Source organism: Lepidochelys olivacea (genome assembly GCF_965140295.1).
Source record: "Lepidochelys olivacea isolate rLepOli2 genome assembly, chromosome: 8".
Taxonomy (NCBI): domain Eukaryota; kingdom Metazoa; phylum Chordata; order Testudines; family Cheloniidae; genus Lepidochelys; species Lepidochelys olivacea.
Genome location: NC_140418.1, coordinates 72,220,754 through 72,246,155, shown reverse-complemented (window position 1 = coordinate 72,246,155; position 25,402 = coordinate 72,220,754). Strand labels below are relative to the sequence as shown.

At 39.4% G+C, this 25,402-nt stretch overlaps 1 protein-coding gene across 1 annotated transcript in view; it reads right to left on the bottom strand.

The window, feature by feature from the left end:
• The window catches only part of DPYD (dihydropyrimidine dehydrogenase), a 537,067-nt gene that overhangs the window by 211,702 nt on the left and 299,963 nt on the right, over window positions 1-25,402 (bottom strand). Inside the window, exon 13 of the mRNA XM_084637885.1 lies at window positions 19,993-20,208. Coding sequence (XP_084494011.1) covers window positions 19,993-20,208 — 216 coding nt within the window. The remainder of the gene's footprint in view (window positions 1-19,992; window positions 20,209-25,402) is intronic.

Here is a 25,402-nt window from a genome sequence, read left to right as displayed (position 1 = left end):
GTGGTCCCATCCAGGGATTGCCATACTAGTGAGGATAGCCATGAGGATATGGAGAATGTGCTTTAATGCGTCTCCCAGGTAACTGAACGCATGGAGAATACTCGAGAGGAAAACATCTGTTCATCGTATTCCTCTTCCTCCTCCTCATCGGAGAGGCTTGATGTAGTAGGAGAGTATTGAAGGTAGGGTGCTGAAGGTCTCGGTGATACACTAGTGCCGAGGAGACTCAGGGGAGTGGGACACCCTTAATTTTTCTGGCTGTAAAAACTGAGGTGGAGCTGACTGACCAGGGGCTTGTGCCGGTGTAGATGGCAGAGGCAGAGCCTGCTGGGGCATCTGCTGATGCACTGAAGGGTGTCCCGGGGGTGCATGCTGCCTCAGAGGAGTAGGTGCCCCTGAGGTAGGCATTGTAAGGGAGGCTGGAGACCTCAGAAGGCTCGGTTCCGAGAGCGTCAGCTGCAAAAGCGATTCCGCATGATCAAAGGACGGTGCCACGGCCACTGCTTGTGTTCTCGGCACCATAGCAGCAATTGGCACCATAGTGACAGAGGTGGCCGAAGGAGAGCAGAAAGAGGTGGGCAACTGAAAGCCCTGAGCCTCGACACCAGGTAGTGGGGCAGCCGACTCACGGTCAGTCCTGAGGTGCCTGCCGAGTTAAAGGTACTGAGCCGCGGAGCGGCAGTTACCGGAGACAGGAGAGCCGGTTTTAACTTATTCCCCGAGGAGTGGTCCCTGAGTGGGGAGGAAGCTGGCCTTTTTTTGCTTTGGCTTTGCCTCTGGAGAGTGTCACAGAGGTTTGATGGCCAGGGTCAGATGCAGATCTGAGAGAGTTTTCCTGGAGGAGCATTGTAAGTCTGAGCTCCCTGTCTTTGGGGGTCCATGCTTTCAGTTTGGCACTGTGGGTGCATTTTGGGGGTACATGAGACTCTCCCAAACAGCATACACACTGCGAATGACCATACGAGATGGGGATGGCATCCTTACAGGAGGTGCATCTCTTGAAGCCTGGGAAGCCAGGCATGTCCGTAACCACTGAGGTGTTTTTTTTTCTTTTTTTTGACAAATAAATGTAACAGCTGATATATCTTGCCTAAATGATACCTCTAATAACGAAACACTACCTAAATAAAATGAGAAACAAACCAACTCGCTAATCTCAAAGAGCACTGCTGAACTCCATCTCTAGCCAGGGGCGGTAGAGAAGGAACTGAGAAGCCCGGGCTGCGCACGCGCTATTCTAACACTGACAGCTCGAGAGGCAAGCACAGCGCATGCACAGCCCATGGGGGTACCGCTGTAGAAATCTCCGATCAAAGGTGCTGGGATGCACCTTGACCTGAAGTGCAGCACCCACAGGGACATCTCTCGAAGGAGAATTGCAGGTTATAGTTGCTTTACAACTTCATAGAATTTATGGCTAAAAGGGATCATGAGACAATCTAGATCACCTAGTGTGACCTCCATTAAATTCTGCTCAGTTCAGAGATAACTGAACTATGTTCAGACAGATAACTTGGGTTAGACTAAATTATTTCAGTCCTTGTTTTTCCTGAGAAATCAATAAAATTCTAAAAGATATTTTGGTTGAAATAATTAATAGATTTGTTTAATCTTAGCTCCAGATACATGACATTTTTTCCCCTGGGAATAAGTAATGTAATATTTATGTCCTTTATGAAATGCACGTACAAAATTCAGATGTGGACTCCAATATTCTGTGGACATCAGTGAGAGATCTATGAATGTAGAACAGTTCATCACAGTTAAAATATGACATGAGAATCAGAGAAGAGAATTTTTTCATTGAGATTTGTATTAACTGCATACAAGAATGCCCATTTCAGATTCTGGGCATCCATGACAAACTCTTAAAAGTAAAACTCATACATAATAGAGTCATCAATTGACCTACCAAAAGCACTACCCCTCGCAGCAACTAAATATAATAATAATTCCCATCAAGAAAACCCCCACCAGAATTCCAGCATCACCCTTTTCCAAACTCCATGAGAACTAAGGAAAAAAGAGGAACCTTGCAGCATGTTCTGAAGGTTAACATGCTCAGGTTGTTATGGACCAAAGTGAAGGAATACGAACTCTGAAGGTGTGGGGCCATCTGGTAAATTCCCTCCAGCAGCTCCCCTCTCTTTTGCACCACTGGAACTTTAGCACTGTGCATCCACTGACCACAACTGTGGCGGCAAGGAGAAAGATGGTCTCTTAGATAAGCAGGCTATTTAGGGCTTTGTAGGTAAAACTAAAATAAAACCACAAAATCAATCCAGAAACCAGTAGGAGGCCAGTGCAGATCAGAGAACATTGCTTCAATATGCTCACAAACTGATACACTGCTTAACAAGTAGGCCAGCAGATTCTGCACCAGCTGCAGTTCCTGGATAGATTTAAGAAGTCACTCCCATTAGTAGTCTAATCTTGAAATAACAAATATATAGATGACTGTTGTCAGGTCCGCATCCAAAAGAAATAGATGCAGTCTTCTGGCTGTGAGAAGCTGAAAAAGCCATCCTAGCTGAGGCTGCTGCCTGATCTTCTAATAGCAGCGGGGAGTCTAATTACATCCCTAGATTGTGAACCTCATTCACAACTGATTGACACACACCCTCAGTCAAAGGGGCTGATCTTTCTCGTGACATACCCTCTAGACATTTCTCTCAACTAACCAGCATCACCTCTGTCATGTTTGGATTGGCATTTCACCCAGCTTGCTGTCTTCTATGCCCGTGTCTTCCCCAAACACTGAATAATGCAAGGACTGTTCCAGCTGAATCAGCTGAGAGGTATGAAGATGAGTTTTGGCACATTGAACACATTTCAAACCATGTCTCTTTACTTATTCCTTCTAATTCCCACATACATCCCTTAAGAAGGGTGACAAGATGGAACCCCACAGCAGGGCACACCCAAAGAAAAGAAGCAGTTACCCAATACACATCTGAGAACGCCAATTTGCTGACATGAGTTTCTCTGTCTATGCTATTTAAAGATGAGGTATAGTTAAGAAAGGAGACAGGTGAGGCACTTTGCACTGGGAGAAAATTTGTTAATTGGTACTTGGGAAATTTTTTGCTTTCAATCTAAACAATTTAAGTGCATAAACGATATAATGATGAGCACTTAATAACTGCTTGCAAAACTATGAATAATTTTAGCAATGGTTTCTAGAGAAATTAGGAGTTACTGCACATTTTGTAGAAGCAGCAATTCAGCTACAAAATAACTTTTTGTTGTTATTCAAAGACACTGATGTTGCAGTTGGGTTTTGTTTCTTAGACTGAAAAATAATATATTAACTATATTACATGAATTACCAGCTTCATCTTTCTCAGCCTTCCCATGAATTATTAAATCATGGTTCATTCTAGAATATGCCAAACGCTCCTTTTGAAAGATGCAAAAAAGGAACAATTATCCTCTTAACACTTATTCTGTCTTCAGAAAGTGAAATGCATGAGCAACACCTCCATTTGGTGCCACACTAGAGAAAATGAAAGTAAATACGATGATTGCAATGTGCGCTTTCAGTTTCTGTAGTCTGATGGCAAACTGGCAGAGTGAGCTCTGGCATTCTACTATCAAAGATTTAAAAAATAGTTTCTTATACACATGAAGGAACACTTCCTGTGAAAAATTAAGAAAAAATGCTTTTGAAATTGGGGATGGGATAAAATTTGACTTACCACTATTAACAAACCATCCAAGGTGAAGGGCTTCTCACACAGGAAAGAAACCAGTAGAACTGAGTGAAGATTTTTGGCGGCGGGGGGATTCATATTCAAATACACTGAAAAATGTCATGAATTCATGTTGATTTTGCTTAATTATTTTGGTTGGAAGAAAAAAAAACTTACAAAAAATTCCCCCAAAATGAAAGTGTTTGTTTTGACATTTTCAAAACAAAATATTATGATTTTTCAATTTGAAACAACTTTTTGTTTGGAAATTTCCTTTTTTTAAAAAAAAATATAAAAATAATTGCTCTACGTTGAAATGAAACATTTTGTTTGTTTGTTTCAAATGAAATGTTTTGTTCAATCCAAATTAATAATTTGACAAACATTCAAAAATATAATTTTCAGTTCAGCCCAGAATTAAATTTATATTTTGTATTTGCCAGTGAACCATGTCTTGAAACCAGTTCTCATCATGCGCTACACTAAGGATTGTTTAAAATATACAGTTCACAATTTTGAGAAGAAATAAAATATATAATATTTTTAAAGGATTTTTGATTTAAAGGAGTTATCAACTTTTATTGCCTGCTGGTGTGCCCTTATCAGGACCCTTCGGATTTAGCAAAGAATTGACCCTCTCTCTGATTTTATGCAAAGAATCAGACAATCTAATTCAAGTATCATCCTCTACTGTGCAAAAACTGACAAAAGAGGAAAACTACATGTGTCATCTCCTCAAAGGAAATGAGTTGCTGACCTCATGAATTAGCTGTGTAGAGCCCCGAGGATGGATGGATAGGTCCATGGGAATTCTGCTATTATTCTATGAGTTTGCTCAAATATTTTTCCAAGGAAAAAATTATACAGTATTCCACAGTTTTGCAAGGGAAGCTTGCAATACAGAGCCACAGCACTAGTTGCGCATATTCAGGGAAAGAGAAGTAACAGTCACAGAATGGAAGGCGTTCCAATGACACAATCCCTTACAATAAAAACGTTAGGGTCTTCTCCAGCCTGATTATTACACTTTATTACCTGATTATTATCTTTTTTGCCAGGTGATAGGTAACATATAACTCATGGTTTTGACTGAAGAAAATTCAATAGTTTCACCAGCCATGTTAATTTCTGAATTTGTTCTATTACTCTATGATACATAGTGAAGATAAACCACTCCACTCTTCCAGAAAGGGGAATTATTCGTATGAATTATTATATACTGTGTATATGCAAAAATGAATAGATGAGGACCTTCAAGATCATATTTCATAGCTGTGACTATGAAATGATTACTAGGCATGCTAAATTTTACTAAATACAAATAATTATTCTGAAGAAATTATATATCTTTTTAAAATTTAATTTAGAATGTTTGGGTTTTCTACATTTAGTCCCATGATGCCTATGAAGGGTTTTGTTTGTTTATTTTTTGCTAATACATAAGAGTAAATTAAATCTGCATTAGGGCTCAATCTTGCATGATGCCAAGGCCCTGGTATAGCAAAGCACTTAAGCATGTGCTTAACTTTAAGTATGTCAGTACGCCCATTTATTTTATTGGGACTCACAGGCTTAAATGATTTTCTGAATTGGGGGCTTCAACTCAGCATGTACATTTCAGCCCGCAAGAAGTTACCTATTGATTTCCATGGGCTTTGGATCAGGCCAAATAAAGCACTGTATAAGCAAAATCAGGCAGGTTTGCCATAGCACTTTAACTAGAATTTTGAAAAGTAGTTTTTTTCTAAAATAAAGAATATTGTAATTCTAAATACAGAATAATACTAAAATCTCATCAGAAGGCTGTTAGGGTGGAATATGGACTGTTTCAGTAACCATACTATATTTATGCATAGCTCATACGCATGAGCGATGAGCTTGAAAATCATATCATTTTGTAAAAAACAGTAGTAAGACATGTTCTTATTCTAACAATGCAATACCAATGTTCAAATGTCTATTTAAATGATTTAGTTTTACTCTAATGGTTGGCCCTCCACAACATTTTATTATAATACATTGCACAGAATGTGAATAACCTTGCGTAAGTAACTGCGGTATATTTTTGCATCTATTTTGATTCTTAACTAACATTGTTTTAAGGAAGTCTAATAAATGTGCACACTGTACATTGTTATATATAAACTTACACACTGGATAAAACATGAAAACAGCAAACGACTAATATTTCTTAAAAGTAAAAAAGCCTTGTTTTATTTAGAGCTTCCAGAGTTTTTAGATACATTTCTTAATTTGCCCACTGCCATATAGCTGTAGAAGGCTAACAAAACCCTCAGTGTTCACATGACAACTCTCGTTGACAACCCTTGTTCAAATGCATCCTTATTCTGTCATCTACTGGCAGTGTGCTTTCTAGTCATGTTCTCTGCCAGTCCTTACCAGTTTGCCAATTACACAAGCTGCTTCCCAGACATCAGACAAAAATTCCACAAGACTGCTGTGCAAGCGTACCCTAATTAACCATCAGCTTAATTAGACAATTTACTGTGTAATTAGCAGGCAATTAGTCAACACCTCTCAGATCTTATTGACTGCTGTGACAGCCTTCCCTACTCTGCACATTCCAATACACAACCACCACCATGTTTCTAGCACTCTCAAACACCTGTACAACAGAGTTCTGGACAAAAAGAAGTGAATAATATTACGTAACTAGAGAAAAAATCAATATGTAGCTTGTCCATTTATTGAACTGTTTACCAGCTTGAATTTTTTAGTACTAGACGGCCACCTGCTGAAATAAAAAACTGGGAAAACATTGTTATGTTTTTTTTACTTATAGCATGCTTTAGTGTGATAATTTCATGTAAAACCCTTTATAGTGCATTAAATTATAGCAGAAGCCAGACAAACAGAGGCATTGGCAGTAATTTATAGAAAAAAATACATAGTAAAATGTACTTGCACAATTTACTACAGATTAAGTATACAATATAGAGTTACAGTGAAAATTTCTTGGTAGATGGTATCTAAATATGTAGCTAAGTTAGTTTTGTACCTACTGTTTTATGTTTACTTATTTATGTTTTATATTTATACTCTGAATTGCAAGACTGTACTTTGTAGTTAGATTAACTTTGTGATATAAAAAGTCAGACAATAGATATGTACTGGGGCATAACACAATGATATCAGTATAAGTAATATGGATATAAATGGAACAAAAATGACAAGGTGTTACACATATGAATCTAAAGTTGTATGTCCTTATATTGTAACATCTGAGAAATTTTATATGATAGTGTAATTAAACACAATCAAAATGCACATGCTAAAGCATCATTAAGATTGTTTTTTCCTTCTTCTATGGATTATAAATTGTATTTTGATATGACTATAGTATTTTGGATGAGTGCTGTGAACCTGGGGTAAGGGGTATACATATTTACACGTGCAAATCCCACACAAATGGACTGTGTGATAGACTCCAGAATCCATGACCACATTATATTAATATTTTGATAAAATATAATGAAAGTTGCAAATCAGAATTGAAGATTGGTGGGAAGTGTTGTTTAGAATGAACTAACACAATACTTTACTTTAGCTATAGTTATTTTAACATAAACAGTGCTTCAGGTATTTAAAAATATGGGACTTCATTTTGCTCTTCCATTAATGACAATCAGGAGTAAAACCACCAATGTCAGTATCAGGTGTGCCAGCAAAGAATGTAGAAGAGCAAGGGCTTGATTTTCCTGTGCCTTACACTGATATGATTTAACTGACTTGAACTAAATTAGTTTTTACACCAATTTTGTTGACGTCAGGGCAAGCTTGTCTCCATGAGGACATTCAGAAAAATTAATCTGAATTAGCTGAAGATCTGAATTAAAAGTGAATTAGTTAAACAGTATTAAACCCCTACATGGACACTCTCATTCAGAATTAAAGTGGCCTTAATTTGCTTTAGCCTAATTCATTTGGGAAATTACTCAAGAGTTAAGAGGAAAGACATAAATTTGCAGAAAAGCACCTAGTCTACACACACAAACTGCACTGACTTCAATAAAATCGGTGTGAAAACTGATTGAGTTAAATCACTGCAAACCACTGTGTGGACACACACATCGTTTTAAAACGAGTTACATCAGTTTAGCTTATGCCTGTAAATTTACCAGTGCAAACTGAATCAATACACCAGGTTTACTTTGAGTTCAGTGTACCCACACAGGATTTTGAACCACTGTGAATAAATCAGTTTAAAACCACAGCTTTAGCTAAACTGGCACAATATTCCAACAGGCATGATCTGCTCCACTGTGTGGAATGTACTGTGCATTCAATTAGGGGGCACATGTTTTCTCTCCATAATACATCTGATTGGATGGGCAAGGAAGTTCTCAGACTGCCCATGGGTATGGTAGTCTCAAAGTGGCTGGATGAAACAAGGAAAATTTGGGTAGCAGAGTTTGCAGAAGAGACTATGGCTAACAGCAACATCTAGGCCATCTCCTTTGTCGCACAACTCAATTATTTTTCCTTCTTTTCTGTGGTCAGCAGAGAGAGTAAAGCTGTAGGAGGTTAAATATTGTTAAAAAAACAGAAGCAATAGGCAAGACGATAAGAGAAGGGAAGCAACAGACCAGAAGAGAGTGAAGAAAAAAATATGGCAGGGAAAGAAAAATAATTCAATCAAAATGAGACCAATACTTTTACATTACAAATCATTTTTAAATTAAGTTTAGTGCAAAAACGATACAAAGTAAAAATACAATGTTAGTCCATAGCCATGTAAACACTTATACAATTGCTTAACTTTAAGTCAATGGAACTACTCATTTGTCTAAAGTTAAGCAAGTGCATAAGCATTTGCAGGATAGGTGACTTGATATAGACATGAAAATGTGGATATGTACAAACAATGGAAAAAGTACCCTAAACAAACTGGTGAAAAAGCAGGGTGCACACAATGATTAAAAAAAAAGTTTGGTGAAAACTTCCATATCTTGTAAGGGCCATATAAATCCTGGCTAAAACTACAGACCTCAAGGGTTCTGATAAAAGGCAGAATGGTTACTCCAAAAGCAAAAGCTTGAATGAATTGTGATATGAAAAACTCTACATGTCAATATAGACAGAGAAACAAAAAATAGTTCAACAAAATGCTGAACTTTTGTAAGAAAATGAAAATAAAAAAGATATGTCAATTTCAGAAATGAGCCCTGTCAATTTCTAACATATGTAGAGCCCCTATTTTTAACTGAAATCCTTTGTTATAGAATATTATTTCTGATTTTGTCAAGAGTGCTGTAAGTCTCCTTAGAGGATATGAATTTACTGTAGCTGATCAACTGTGATCTGCAAAATTTAATATAAGTATGTTACACATTTGTGTTTTTCAAGATACTGGACTTAGGGTGACCAGATATCCTGATATTAGGGGCTTTGTCTTATATAGGCAACTATACCTGCTGCTCCTCCCACCCCACCCCCCCAAAAAAAGAAAAAAAAGAAAAGTGTCCTTATTTTTCCCCACTTGTTATCTGGTCACCTTAACTGTGCCTGATATTCAGAAGTGCTGAACACTCCAAATTAAGTCAACAGGAGCTGCGGGTGCTCAGCACTTCTGTAAATCAGACCTACTGTAACCATTTTAGAAAAAAATGTGGCATACATTGGAGGAAGAATCAGTTATTTTATACAAAAGTAATACAAGACTATACAGCTTGTTTAGTTTGAGATGATTTGCAAAAAAGGAAGTTGCTGGGAAATGCTTGGGACTTTTAACCAAGATTTCGCTAACTGTAAAGATTTACATGTGTTCTTAATGCCACTGAATTATTAAATCGCATCTTTATTGAACATTTTCCATGTCAGACAGTCATATATTATGTAGGACAGATCGCAGCATTGTTACTCACATGAAACTCCTACTGAAGTCATTGGGAGTATTTAGAATAGGTATCTGGCAGGATTGGACCCTATGCATTGATGACGTATTTAACAGCACATTCAATACTAGATTCTCATAACAATGGTTTTATAGAGATGTATTTCCATGGACTTCACGAGAGTAGCTCCTGATTTGCACCAGTGTAAGTGAGAGCAGAATCAGTCTCATTCAAATGTATGAACTCTTCTATTAGAATGTAGTATGATTTCTAAGCTGCCAAAAGTTTTCAAGATTGAAGTTTAAAGGCCAAAGTTTTAGACTTTGTGTAAGTGAATAAAACTCTGTTGAATCTGGCCCATTGGCCTTCACCACTGATTAAATGAAAGAAAATACATAACCTAAAAAACATTATTCAAAACTAAATTATCCAGGAAAATGTTCACTACTTTTAAAAATATACACAGCTTGCCACTGATAGTCAGTTTTGCTTGAAGCCTTGAGGAGGTCATCTTCATGCCAGGCATTTGGGCTTTTTGGTTCAAAACCCGCGAAAAAGAAAAATGTGCTCAAAATGCACAGGGCTGAGGGACTGAATCTTCAGTCCCAATTTACAGTAACCAGCACACAGGGTTAGGCTGCTACTTCAGGTTCAGGGGGCGGGGGGAGAAGAGAAAGGCGAACAGGTTATGCAGCCTGGCATCCCACTCCTTGTAGGAATCTGGGCTTGTGGAGCTATGATGTGTGCAGATTCACTGACCATAACCCTGTCATGCCACATCCCACTCTGTGTTCCATTGCAGAGTTGTCATGGAGTTGTGCATCTTCCTGTGGGAATAGCAGAGCTCCTCTCTGTGGGTTTTGTGCTTTGGGTTTTGTGCTCTGGGCATCCCATTGTCCAGCAGTTGGAAAAATATTACAAAATCACCAGGATGTGGCTATTTGTGTTCCTAAAACTGTAAATGCCACCATGAGAAATCCATTCTACAAACGGGGATTTTTCTTTTCTTTAAAAGACTTCTGAATTCTGCTTTTTTTACAAACATATTCCACCATCTTCAGTACTTCAAAATGGTAGACAATATAATCTGACTCATTAATGGCAAAAATTATCCTTACAAATATGGGGCTATACTCACCCCCCTTCCACTGACTTCAAAGATAGGATCAATACTTACACCTGCTCAGGGAGGAAGACTTCAGTGGAGTTATACCAGGGATGAATTTAGGTTCCCCCTCCCTCTTAAGTACCCAATACACTAAATATTCACAGATAGATTCCCTGGTCCCTCTACATCCATTGTGCTGCTGAAAGTATGCATGATACAGGCTACATCCTCTTACATCCCAATGGGTCTAGAGGTGACCTAGCTGGCCTTTATGCCATGCCCCAGCAACCCCTGGTGTAAGGGGGTAGGGGGGAGAGGGTGTGGCACTAGTCTGAATGCAGAGCACTCTGGCATTCCTCAGCTGGCACTATGATCTTTGCAGCAGTTAAGTTGTCAGAGTTGAGAACAAGCCTCTAACATGCTTTAAAAAGTTACTGTAAACTCTGCCAGGGCTGGGCTAAAGCTAGGCACAGCAGAGAATTTGGCCCTTAAACTGATTGTACCAGGAAAATGAGGTACTGAAAGATTATGCGAAAGACTTTTTTTCTGCCTTTTGCTCAGATTTTCAGCATGAATGCCTTCTCTTTGTAACTGAGTAACACTTCTCTATTTAAATATACAAGTTAAATAGACTCTTTTTGACATAGTGGGTTTTTTAATAATAACTGCATATTATTTTATGTCCCCAGGATAATTTTTACTTCATTTGTTAATCTTTGATATACTTTAAACATCTAAATCTAAATATCAGTCAGTCAGCCATAGAATGCAATATTTCTCATTGCAACTCTTCTCAAATTCACAGTTTATATTTTCAGAATCAGTAGAGCATTTGTAAAACAATAAATAATTCAAGTCACAGGCAAGCTGCATGTGCTAAGAAATCCTGTAAAATGCTTTTTTTTTTGTTCAAGAATGTAGTTAATAAAAGTTGCTCTTGATGTTATTTAGTAGAAAGGCAAACCATCTTTTTTATATTTGACATTAACAATCTGATCATTTGTCTCCCCAAAGAAAGCCCATACAGGCCACACAATAAAGAATAGTAATATTTCTGTTTACTGAGATATCAACTGGCATTTCACAGCAAGTCAATGGTCTATCTTCGCTACAGCATATTAGACCTCAATCTGGCATCTACAAATGTCAGGAGCATATAAAAAAATTATAGGATGAAAATCAAAAGCAAGTTCTAAATTCCTAAAAAAGGAAACACAGTTCACCTAAACATATTTGCTGTAGAAATCAATGCAATATTCAGCTGTCAATCTAGAAAAACAACGAGGGAGTGATGCTGTCAGTAGGACAGGATAATAAAATTTCAAGCAGATGTTCAGGCAGGGCTCTAATTCTTGCTGAACTCCCTTGGTAAGCATTTAATTTCTTTATCATATGCAAGCTAGGTAAATTGTACTTCATCAAAACTGTATTGTGAAATATTAATATTTCATATTATAGCAAAACTCCACAGAATAACCTTTGTCATATTAAGAACTTCAGAATTTCAAATGTCAAGGTTCTGCATTTTAATACATCTTAAATAGTTTTCTGGCTTGGCACCATATATATAACTACTTTAATCTAAAGGATTGTGTTGTAATATCATTCAAATATATATATATATATATATATATATATATATATATAAAACACAGGTTCACTTCAGTGAAATACTAATGGTATGGAAAACAATATGTCACTGTAACACAATTTTACCACCTATAATTATAGAGGTAAATGGAGTACAAATGTACACACACTCAACTAGCTGAAGCATGAATCAGTGTGTTGTAATAACAGCATGCAGAAATGTAGTACTTTTGGGTCAAATTAATGCACAATATACAACATCCTTCATTTAGATATGGTTTGTGAAAATATAGTGTAGAATTTATTACTATGTATTGTACAGATATAAATTGAGGAGCAAATACTTTCTTGCAATATAATGTTTTAGTTGAAATTTAATTCACTTTTAATCATTAGTCTGTTTTTAAAACTGGCAATGCAACCTGCAGCATACAAATTAAAAAAATAGTGGAGGTTCAGAATGAAGTTAGTCTACACATTTATTTCTGCTGGTACCACTCATAAAGGCAACTGCTTCTAGGTTATTGAAAGCAACAGCATCACAAATCAATGCATGTCACAACAGAGTAAAGACAGATGTCGCCGATTAATCAGAATTAAATTTTTACAAGTGAAGGAAGCATCTAAAAATCAAAGCAAACATTCTGCCATTCCACTTCTGTTTTTTTCTCTTGCTCCTTTAGTTATACAGTGAAGTGAGGAAACCACAACTGAATCCATAGTTTTAAAAGATTACAAATTTTGATACAAATTCTTCAATAGAATATATTAAAAATGAACTCTAACGTAGAAACAGCAGCAGATGTCTCAAATTTTCATTTTAAAAAAATTAATTAAAGAACAGTCTTGTATAAATTTTCTGACTATAGATTTTGAGTTAAGAAAAATTCCATTTCTATGTATGGTGCAATATCCAGATAGAAAAAACAAACAAATTCCAATATATCATTTTAAGAATTATCACCAGATGATACTCTTTTTAATTAAGCTAAGAGATTTCTCCCATTGCAGGTAGCTATCTGCTTTTCAGAAATGGTTCTGAAAGTAGTAATGATTGGTCTATGAATATAGGTAAACATATTTTAAATAGGTTTACTAGTAACTGAATTCTTTTTGTGGACTTTATTTTATCTTATCCTTCCCTCCACCTTTTTCCTTTAATTTCTTACCAACCAAATTTATACATAGTAACTTCGAAGCACAGAAGCTCTGAATAAGACAAAAATAGTATTTCAGCAATACCTCAGGGAAGGAAGGAAGTTGGGGGGAAAGAGAGGAGAATGACCGCCCAGCACTGAAAGCAGGGGGGCCGTTGTCCAGGCCCGCTGAGGAAGACAGTAGTGCTTTATGGGGGTGGGGGGAGAACAAGGTCAGAAACTGCGGCAAAGAGGTGGTGTTGGTCAGCTTTGAAGCACTGACTCACCCCCTTGGAACGTAAGGGTGGAAGGCTTTAAAGGTGCAAGCTTGGGCGTTGGCAACCCCTTTCTCCACGCAGCAGGCAAGGCAGCACTCACCCTCCCTCCTGTTGAGGTGTGATTATCTGGTGGGTATGAACCAGCAGTGCAAGTAGGCTGGAAACACACAGGAGCAGCCCGGCCAGAGGAGAGGGCTGGGGGTTCTGCTCCTTTCCCCGCTGGGAGGGGCAGCAGGGAAAGGAGCAGAATGTCAGCAGCTCTTCCGACAGCTGTACTCCCCCGCCCCCTCCCGGCTCACCTCCCCCAGCCCTGTCTCCCCAGGTAACATGGGAGGGATGTGGAGAGGGGACTGGAAGAGCATGGGGGCCCCAGGCTGGGGGGGGGCAGTGAGGAGTCACATGGAGGGTCAAGTAGGGAGGTCATGTGCACCCCTTAGCTGGTGCATCCCCTTCTCCCCCCATACCGGTAAGACATGGGTTTTACTTGTACCACTGGTTTGAACCTGCTAGGGGCATTGTGCTAGACGCTCCTTTTTAGCGGGGCTGGGAAGGAATTTTTTCCCTCACCCCCATATTGGCTTCAGTGGTGTGGGGGTTTTTTCACCTTCCCTACAGCAGGTGTTAGGGAACACCTATTATGGTGAGCACAAAAGGTGGTAGGCTATATGTCACAACTTATTTGGTGAATGTGGGGTGGATGTCCAGTGCAGATAAAAGACTTTAAAAGGAGATGCTGATTAAAGGAACGGAAATGGTGTGGGGTTTGGGGCTCCTATAGTTGAACTCCCCATTTCTTATAGCCCACCTTACCCCTCCTACGAGGGTGGGGGGTGGATGGTAAGGTCCCAGCAATGGATTTGCTGGAGGGACCTGAATGGAAAAAAGAGGGGGAGCCGGTGGAATCTCTCCACCCCAGGGTAATTACAAGATAAACAGGGTTTACCTGCACTGTACACTTTTATCTGCTGGGCAGTCCCAGACAGCTAATAATAAAGTTGCGGCCTGATTAAATCCATATCAAGTGTGTCCTGTCCTTCTTTAGGTATAGCTGGACAAGGAAGAGAGTGTGCTTAAAGGTGCATATTTGTTCTCTGCTGTTTTCCTTGCCCAGTGAGAATCTGCTTTAGAATTAGTGATCCCTGTTTCTTTAAAAGATCAGAGCTACTTGATATTAATTAGTACAGATATCCACAGATATACTGTACTTTGATTTTGTAAACTTAAAATCCACAAATTTTACATTTATATACATATATTTATATATCACAATCCAATAATTTATAATTAACATCTGTTTTACACTGTAACAACACGTACCTTCTAAAATATTTACCATAGCATGTATTTAAGCACATAAATGTTCTGAGAGAATTTCAGATATGACTTACATTAGATCTTCTGTATGGTACAATTATAATGCAGTACTGCAGAAGAAAACATCTAATGATACACATAGGGCTGAATCCTACACATCACAAACAGAAGGTCCTAGGCATAGTGGAACTACTGTGGCTCTGCTGCATGGGGGGTGAGGCAGTGTTTGGGGAGAGACCTAATGCTACACGACATGGAGTAGTGCTGCAGCTCTCTGTGGCACATGGGGTACTGTAGGGGAGAGGCAAGAGCAGTTCTGGGTTTGGAGGAACAGAAGCATCATCTGTGGCACCATGTCTGCAGATCTGCTGTCCAAAAATCCTTGGGTAAGAGGGGATACAGAAACCTAGGCTGGCTCCCACTGGTTGTAGGACTGGCTGCCCTGGTGTTCTCGAATGGAATTCTGGCCAAAAAAAAAATTTACACCCATTCTTCTGGGCTGCCCAAGACTTGGACAGTCACATTTATTGGTGCGACCTGTTTGGAGTGTCTGTCTACACTGGCCTTCTGCACAAAGTCAAACCGAAAGGAAAAAAGAAGCAGCACCCCATACTGGTGAGTTGATGTGCTGCTTGCAGAGGAAGTAAAGCTTAGGTAAATTGAGGCCCTTGCCTTCTAAGTGCTTCAAGTCTTCATCTTGGCTCATGTCTTCTCCCTCCTTCTGGGGCGAAGGCTTCAGATGCAACTGTACTCTTTTTCCATCTCTGTCTCTGTCACCCTGTTCTTCTCTCTGACTGCATTCCATGACAGTTGTCAACTTGGGAAACTCTATAGTTGGGCTGTGTGATTTCTTTACATATTCTTCCCTAGCTATTGGTCAGGGAATCTGCCTCACCTCGCCCATTTTTACTAAAGTACCAAAAGACACAACCGTCCTTTCCAGGTGCTGGCACACAGACTATATCTCTGATACAGGGGAAGTCACTGGCAGCCACATAACGCTGGAATTGCATTATATAGTCACTACTAAGAGGTACATAGATTTTGCAAGAGCGAACCATTTCTGCTGCCACAGAACTCTCATATTCCCAGAGGCTATTTTATGCTTGGCTCTTGAGAGTGTATCCAAACAATTGAACACCCATGGCTAGCTTGGGTCAGCTGACTCAGGCTCATGGGGCTCCGGCTGTGGGGCTGTAAAATTGCGGCGTAAATGTTCGTGCTCAAGCTGGAGCCCAAGCTGTGGGACTCTGCAAGACGGAAGGGTCCCAGAGCCTGGGCTCCAGCCCAAACCTGAATGTCTAAATGTGATGCCTTGCAGCCTGAGCCCCTCAAGCCTGAGTCAGTTGAGCAGGGCCAGTGGTGACTACGCCACGGGTCTTTTATTCCAGAGTTGATTTACCTTTACTGTATATAAAAATAAACATTATAGGGTTGAGCCTGCATAGGGCAGGTGCAGAGCATTGTATGTAAATGCCAGGTAAAGCTGATTTTATTTGCTTTCTGAAGATAATGCTTAAGCCCGTGTCTTCTTGGACATGCCAACACTCTGCCACTAGCCAACTCCCTATTACCCAGCATGTATAAGAGTAAGTAAATTGATGCACAAAGCCAAGTCTGAGTCTTCCACTCCATGCAGAGGACTAACACACAGTTTTACTTGTGCCCATACATAACCTCCACTTATCCTTGCCCTACAAGCCAAGAGTTTCCAGCTCCCTTCTGAGTATTGCACAGGATTTATATCAGTGTAATCAGAAGCTAACTAAACAGATCAAATACAATTGTACATTATACTGACCTATATTATTCCAGACTAAATTGTAATTATTTGTTCCAGTGTTAGACTGAGAATCTCTGTGCAATACTCATTGTTGAAATAAGAACTGTTGCACCTCACTGAACTTGTCTTCCTATTTGAAATATTTTTAGTATTTTAATAGTATTAATATTTTGTTGTTTACATAAACAGAAACAATTGCATTTCTTTTTGCACCTAACATCTCTGTATCTCAAAGCACATCATATACATTAAGGCTCAACACCTCTGGGAGGCGTTGTCAAGAGTATAATGGTATAAAAATCACGTCAGTCAGCTCTTGGGTGGGTCATGACAGTTGTTCTATAGAACACAGCAATGCTACTCCAGAGTTTAGGGCCAGAAATGAATAACACTATATCCAACTAAGACTCCCAGGAAAATTTACCTAGGCAGACTGTAATAATCCAAGTTTGAATGAGTCAAGGGCACTTTGCCCAACCTCCTTTTCTCTTATATTAAAATAATACCATAAAATAATAATGACTACTTTCAGAACCTTGGTTTTACTGAACATCTGATCTGAAAGACATCAAGCAAAAGCCTCACCTCTGGTAGCGCACTGACTACTGGAGCCCATGATAAGTCACTGGTTCAGTACTGACTCTGACAAAACTGCCACGTAGTGAAAGGCCAACAATACTTCCTGTAACATATATTCCTCCAAAGAAGCCTACCCAAATACTAACCTAGCTCAAACCTGCTTAACTTATGAGATCTGATATAGTCACAGTGCAAGGTAACATAGCTGTAGGCATATGTGATTAATAAACAATTCTCAGTTTTGGCTGGATCCTGCCATCAACTTAGACACTCAATTAACTGAAATTAACAGGGAGTTCTGTGCAAATACTGATGGCAGGGGATGCTTCAATTAAACCTCTTCCCTTAAAATGTTTCAATAAGAAAAATTTCTGCTTGTGTTGTACTCAATGGGACAGTTCTGGATTTCCATTACTTAGGTATAAATCCAGAGTAGCAATGACTTCTGTGGAGTTACCTCATCTTGGTTGTATGACTGAGATCAAATTTTGGCCACACATATTTTGTAAGAAGAAAAGGAGTACTTGTGGCACCTTAGAGACTAACCAATTTATTAGAGCATAAGCTTTCGTGAGCTACAGCTCACTTCCTCAGATGCATATCGTGGAAACTGCAGCAGGCTTTATATATACACAGAGAATATGAAACAATACCTCCTCCCACCCCACTGTCCTGCTGGTAATAGCTTATCTAAAGTGATCATCAGGTGGGCCATTTCCAGCACAAATCCAGGTTTTCTCGCCCTCCACCCCCCCACACAAATTCACTCTCCTGCTGGTGATAGCCCATCCAAAGTGACAACTCTTTACACAATGTGCATGACAATCAAGTTGGGCTATTTCCTGCACAAATCCAGGTTTTCTCACATCCCCCCCACCCCATACACACACAAAGTCACTCTCCTGCTGGTAATAGCTCATCCAAACTGACCACTCTTCAAGTTTAAATCCAAGTTAAACCAGAACATCTGGGGGGGGGGGGTAGGGAAAAACAAGAGGAAACAGGCTACCTTGCATAAGAGTTGTCACTTTGGATGGGCTATCACCAGCAGGAGAGTGAATTTGTGTGGGGGGGTGGAGGGTGAGAAAACCTGGATTTGTGCTGGAAATGGCCCACCTGATGATCACTTTAGATAAGCTATTACCAGCAGGACAGTGGGGTGGGAGGAGGTATTGTTTCATATTCTCTGTGTATATATAAAGCCTGCTGCAGTTTCCACGATATGCATCTGAGGAAGTGAGCTGTAGCTCACGAAAGCTTATGCTCTAATAAATTGGTTAGTCTCTAAGGTGCCACAAGTACTCCTTTTCTTTTTGCGAATACAGACTAACACGGCTGTTACTCTGAAACCTGATATTTTGTAAGGACACTCTTGCTACTCCCTTTCTCTTCTCACTTTACACTCTCTCTGGATGATCTCATTTACTCATATTACTTCAATTACCATCTCTACAGAGATGCCTCACAAATTTGCCTCTTTCCTCTTGATAAGTCCCCATCCATCCAATTCTGCATCTCAGCTGCCTCATTGACATCTTCTCACTGCCACAGGAAACTTAACATGGCCAAAGCTGAGCTCCTTATGTTTCCTCCAAGCTCTCTTCAAGTCCATCCTATTATCTGTTGCTTTTCAACACCACAATCATGCTCCATATTACTCAGACCTGCAACTTGGGGTTCATCTTTGACTCCTCCCTCTTCGTTTCCCCACACAGTCAAGCCATGTACAAAACTTGTTGCCTCTTCCTCCAAAACATTTCTAAGATTTGTATTTTTCTTTCAGTGTTTACAGTTAAAATTCTTGCTCAGTCCCTCAGTTTCTCATTTTGATTGCTACAACCTCCTCCTTCTCTTAGCCTAACACCCATTGAACCCACTGCCAATATGTACAAAATACTGCCATTAAGATCATCTTCCTTGGCCATCACTCTGACCTCATCTTACACTAGCTTCTGCTCTCCTACTGCTTCATATTCAAGCTTCTTGTCCTTGCATTCCAGGCCTTCAGTAAAGCCTTGCTCTTCCCTATCTTTCTGTCCTGTCTTATATTGCTACCATTCCTAAACTCCCCTAGTGATTCCAACATCTACATAGATACCTAAATCCATTGCTCACACAGTAATTTCTTTGACTGCATCCTGATAGCTCTTACATGTGGAAAGGTCTTTGTGAGCTGTTCAATTCAAATCCTGCCTGAAAACCTATTTCCATTATGATTCCTAAAAGGAACTACCTGACTAGTAATGGAAAGGCTGGGGGTTAAGTGGGGATAGTCTATATGTATTATCAGCAAAATAGAAACAAATTGTTATCAAACATTGTTTTATCAAAAGGAGGCCAACCTCCCCCTTGATTAAGCAATCAGAACCCTCTCCTGCTATACTTTGTCTATCTGTTCATTTTGTCTCTTTTAGACTGGGAATGCTTTGGAATGGAGGCTGTGCCTTGTTTGGAGTCTACATCACGTAGCACTCGATGGGTACTGCCAGAAGCAAATAACTGAGTTAATAGTAGCCCTGGAAAAGTATGTAGAATATTAATAGAACCCTAAAAGCTTTTTAGCTGACTGGATCTAATACTTATTTATATTCTCAAAACATTTAGATCATGACTAGAACATACCATGAAATTACATACGCCTTAAAATATTTCCTTACCTTATCGAGAGAGAATGTTTTGGTCAGAGCAAATCCCCATCCTGCTTCAAATGCTCTTCGAATCATTGGGGAACTAGTAGTTGGAGTTGCACTGGCAAGACCGAAGGGATTTGGAAACTTCAGTCCAGCCACTTCTACACTGATGTCTACCAAATCAATAGGAGTATAGAAGAGAGGTAATTCTGGAGTAGTAGAAACTGCAGCACCGTATAAAGACTGTAAAAACAAATATACAAATATTTTTGTCATCTGAATTTTATATGATTTCTTGTTAGCATGAGGGGAAAAAATCACTGATACACTTAAAATATTCTAATATTTATGCTTGCAGTGATGAAAACATTTAGCTGGCCATGGGCAAAAAGTCATACGTCAAACAACTTCATTTTAAAAGGGAACATGGTGTTGATGCTGAAATAATATTTCAGTGTATTACTCTGAAATAAATAAATAAATAAATAAATAAATAAATAAATAAATAAAATATTATTTTAAAATAAAATAACTTTGTTAAAACAACAGGTACAATGAAACATGCATACGTACAGTTTATCAAAGACACTCTGAGTTAATGTTCCAAGGCCATGGTTAATTGAGCCTTGTGAAGTCTAGACATTATAGTATTGACTAAAGGAACACCAAAGATAAGCAATGGGACTGAGCAACTGAGTTTTCTACTATAGACCACAATGCTGCAAAGATTTATGCCCCTTGAAGTTTAATTGAAGTCAGTGTAACAATTCACAGCCTGTGAATTAAATGTGAGCAAGTCTTTGCAGAATTGAGGCCTCAGTCTTACACCTACATTTATTTTCTTTCACAAGTAAAATCTTTGCTTCCCATCAATTTTAAAATAGATCTCTATTTTTTTTTTAAAAAACTGGTGCAAGTCTCGTTTCTAGCAGCAACACATGATTTGCATTTTAATTATTAATGTTCTCATATTTTTAAACACTGCGGGAGAGAAGAGTTAATATACCATTTCCAAAACGACAACAAACATCAGTTAACACCCGATCAACCTCTGGGGCGGTGAGGGTACCTGGCATTCAATGCTGCAATCTATACTCATTGAAAGAGGTCCTCTTTAGAACCACTAGGACTATTCACATGAATAAGTGCTTCAATATTGGGATTAACTGTATCATACGACACAACTGTTGCTTAGATACACTAAAGAGGAAAGACTCCAGGAATCATAAAGAGTGAAAGTGTTTCACATGCAGTATCAATAAGCAACCTGTCATCACTGGCGGCAATATTCATCCAGGCGCCTACACACCATAAAAAAACAATGTGAATCAGCCATAACTGACAGTAGCACTGTAGTAAAGTACTACTCTATGTGAGTTTTGTAAGGATGTCAGAATCAGGCCCTAATTCTGGATTGGTAGCTAGAAACTGGACCAAAGAAGAGCAAACAATATAAATGTTGTAGCTATGTTTTCTAACAGTTTTAAAAATATCTCAGCCGGTTGATTTTTTTAAAAGAGAAAATATACATATGAATGCATGCGTCAATAAAAAATTATAAGGCATTTTTGCACACGGACTCATTGCACATTTTATTCCCCAGAACTGACTCAATCAACCCTAACATAGCTGGCTTTTGACTATCAAGCAAATAATTTCCATTTACAAACGATAGAAATATTTGATTAGCCATAATCACTTTGAAGGTGTTGTTACAGTACAGCAATCCTTAAGAACTGACCAGATCAGTGGCTTTGCTTCACAATGCCTGGATCATTACAGGTGAGTTCTCTTGCTCTTAAGCATGGCAAACATAATGAGCAGGCAGCGGGCTCAGCCTTTGGAGAAGAAACACCCTAACGAGCTGGCAAATATAGGAGTTGCATGGATGGACACTGAGCAGAATCCTATCTAGTTCATGATGGATGGAATTACGGTCTGTGCCACAAACGGTATATCTACACTGCAATTAAAAACCCATGACTGGCTTATGCCAGTTAACTTGGGCTCATGATGCTGAGGCTAAGGGGTTATTTAATTGTCGTGTAGATGTTTGGGCTCAGGCTGTAGCCCAGGCTCTAGGACCCTGTGAGGTGGGAGGGTCCCAGAGCTCAGGCTGCAGCCTGAGACTGAATGTCTACCCTGCAATTAAACAGCCCTTTATCCTGAGTCCTGAAAGCCTGAATCAGCTGGCACGGGGCAGCTGCAGGCATCTAATTGCAGTGCAGACATAACCTAAGAACCTTGAACTTGAGTCAGTAAAGCCAAAGGGGAAAAAAAAGTGGAGGGGTTCTCAACTCCTTGAGAAGCACAAACACACAAAGAAATCTCTTATGTAAGGACGGAGCTGATACTCCAAGAACTCTGTAAAATCTTCCAACCCTTGAGTTGCTGCCCTTTGTTTTGTTTTTAAAGAGCTTATTTACTCCATTTTTCACTTATGCATGTTACTACAGGGCTGCGGCGGGGATGAGAACTACTATAGATTTTTCATGGGCTTTAATTAAAGAAAGTCTTGATGCAGAACCTCAAAATCTACTCGTGTCCTCCGAAATTTAAAGAGCTATATTCAAATCACCTGACCCTTTGTATTTTCCTCCCAGGTAGGGTCCAAATCCAGAAGTGGCATGACTCCTGGGGCAGACTCCTGGCTGGTGTAACACAACTGAAGTTAATGGAACTATGCCAACAGAAAATTTGGAGCTGTGGATGTTCTCTAAAATGGAAGAAATCACCTGAGAAAAGCTGATTTTGTTAGATTCCAGCCATTTGGGACCAAATTTCCCTGATGTAATGACCTTTTTCTGGGTTGCTAGCCATAACAAAGACAGCAAGAGTATGGGGGAAAATGAATTACTGAACTATTTCCTTCCATACAGGCCACTCAGTGCACTCAAGAGATTATACTCCCCAGAGCTCTGGGGTATGTCCACACTGCAATAAGAAGCCTGTGGCTGGCCTGTGCCAGCTGACTTGGTCTTGCAGGGCTCAGGCTAAGGGGCTGTTTAATTGCAGTGAAGGCTTTCGGGCGCGGGATGCAGCTCAAGCTCTGCCTGTGGACTGCTCAAGAACTGCTCAGTCCTGGTATGCCTCAAAACAGTCGTTATTCAAAATTCAGTATTTGATTAGTTGCGTAAGCCATGTCGTCCTGTTTCTGTTTCCTGGCCGCATGACTTAATCTTCAAAAGCTACTTCCACTGCCACATGAAATGAATTTGGTTTCAAATGAATCTTAGCTAAAGGCGACAAAGGTGCTTTCTGTATAAATAAAACGTGGCTTGTGCAAGACAAAAAACCCTCCTCTAATGAAAGGAATTTGGGACATGCAGATTGAATGTGCCCATGTAAGAACAGGAAAGCTTTGGGGCATGCTGGCCTGCAAACTAGTTGATCACCAGGGTTTCCAACCATCCACTGAAACACCTCCAACTATAGACCTTTTCCCCTGACATTAGGATTCTGCACTCTCTCTACACCCTTGGTAAACTGCCTGGAGAGAGAAAAAAGATGAGACTCCACCTAGATGCAAAAATGCACTGACTCCACCAGAAGCTGCCTACTCCTGGTGCTCTACTCCCTGTTAATGAGGGTCACTGCTGTCTGTTTTGTCATAGTGGTTTGGAAACCACTTTTACAGCCTGAATACCTCCAACAGCCTGATACTACATTTCCACACTTCTGATGATCGCTGGCTCGACAAGGTGGTGTCTAAGATGCGTCTTTCATCCCAAAAGACTGGCATAGGTGGTGACAAGAATTAGGGAATCCAGGGGAGTAAATCAAAAGGACAAAATATGCACTGCTGTAAGATGAGGCCGAGGGTTCAACAGTCAGTAGCAATGCTTCCTGCAGATTTATCTTCCCCCCCTCTTGTCACACTTCCTTTTGCTCTTTTTTTATGTTTGTTTTGCTTCTCATAACCTCTCTGTTCAGCACAATGCTCATAAAGGAATTAAATTTACTACTTCATGATGTGTTATTTTCTCACAAAGCAAACTTTTCAAAAAATTAAAATGCTATATAGGTTCCTAATAGGAAAAAAATAAGCTTTATAATAAAGATTGACCTGACACTGCACACACAGTAAAAGAAAACCTGTAGGCAAACCTTTAGAAAAAGAAGATTAAAAATGCTTGCCAATTCTTCTCTAATTTGCTGTCAACCAGTTGAGTCTACAATCGTGGGAATTCAGATACCTGGTTACCGTGTCTCTAGGATTCTTTGAAAAGCATGCCAAAATCCACAGACATTTTGCATGCATTGGTCTTCTTTCTTCTGATCTGGATACTCCTGCAGACAAGACAGTGTGCTCTGTAGTGAAGAGTACAGGACCAGGAAGATCCTGCGTATTAAAACGTTCACACTGATTCGCTGTGTGGCCTTGAGCAAGTAATTTCACCTGTCTCTGTCTGTTTCCCTACCTGTGGATAACTACTTGACCACCTACTTCATGGCATTAGTATATATAGTCAATGTCTACATGGTGCCTTCAACACACAGAGCACTAAAAAAAATGCTAAGTTTCATCAACACAACTGGTTTACTGAGAGCCTTCTCCTCTGCAGCCTGGAACAATTTTCCTGCATCTTTACACTTCATTGATTCTCTCATTTAAAATCTCATCCAAAAACACATCTATTCTTCCTTGCCCATACTCACTCTCTTTTCTATTGTTTAGCTGTGTAATTCTATTATTTACAATCAGTCACCAAAGCATTTTGTATGAAAGACACTATTCAAATTAAACAATTGTATTGAATTGCAGTGTATTATCGCCTGTGTATCCTTTAAGAACTTGAATAGGCTTTGTAAATATGCACTTATTTATTCTAAAATTACATATTTGTTGAAGCACAATAGGAGAAGTCCTATATCTCAGAGATATGAATTAACACCATACTGATACCCCTTTTGACTCAACCTGTTACCCAATATTTGAGGACTTGGGGGTTGTTTCCTTTAGAACAGTGGTTCTAAAACTTTTGTACTGCTGACTCCTTTCACATAGGAAGCTTCTGAGTGCCACCCCCCATAAATTAAAAACACATTTTTATATATTTAACATATTATAAATGCTGGAGGAAAAGTGTGGTTTGAGGGTGGAGGCTGACACCTTGCAACCCGCCCATGTAATAACCTTGCGACCCTCTGATGGATCCCGACCCCCAGTTTGAGAACCCCTGGTTTAAAAGAAGAAATTGATGATGGAGTCAGGTATTTCTTCAGTGCAATCTTATTTATTTACAAAGTATGTACAAAGTCTTATTTTCCTAAACACTGCAGGAATTAACAACAGGAGGTTTTTTTGCTCACAGTCCAAGCCTCTTTCGAGCCAGCACCACAGAAAATGCTCTCTCTCAGGGCCACACTCCCAGTGCTTTTCTAGCTGTCTCCTTGCCTTTCTGTTTCTTTCTACCTGCTTCCTGGTTGTTTCTGA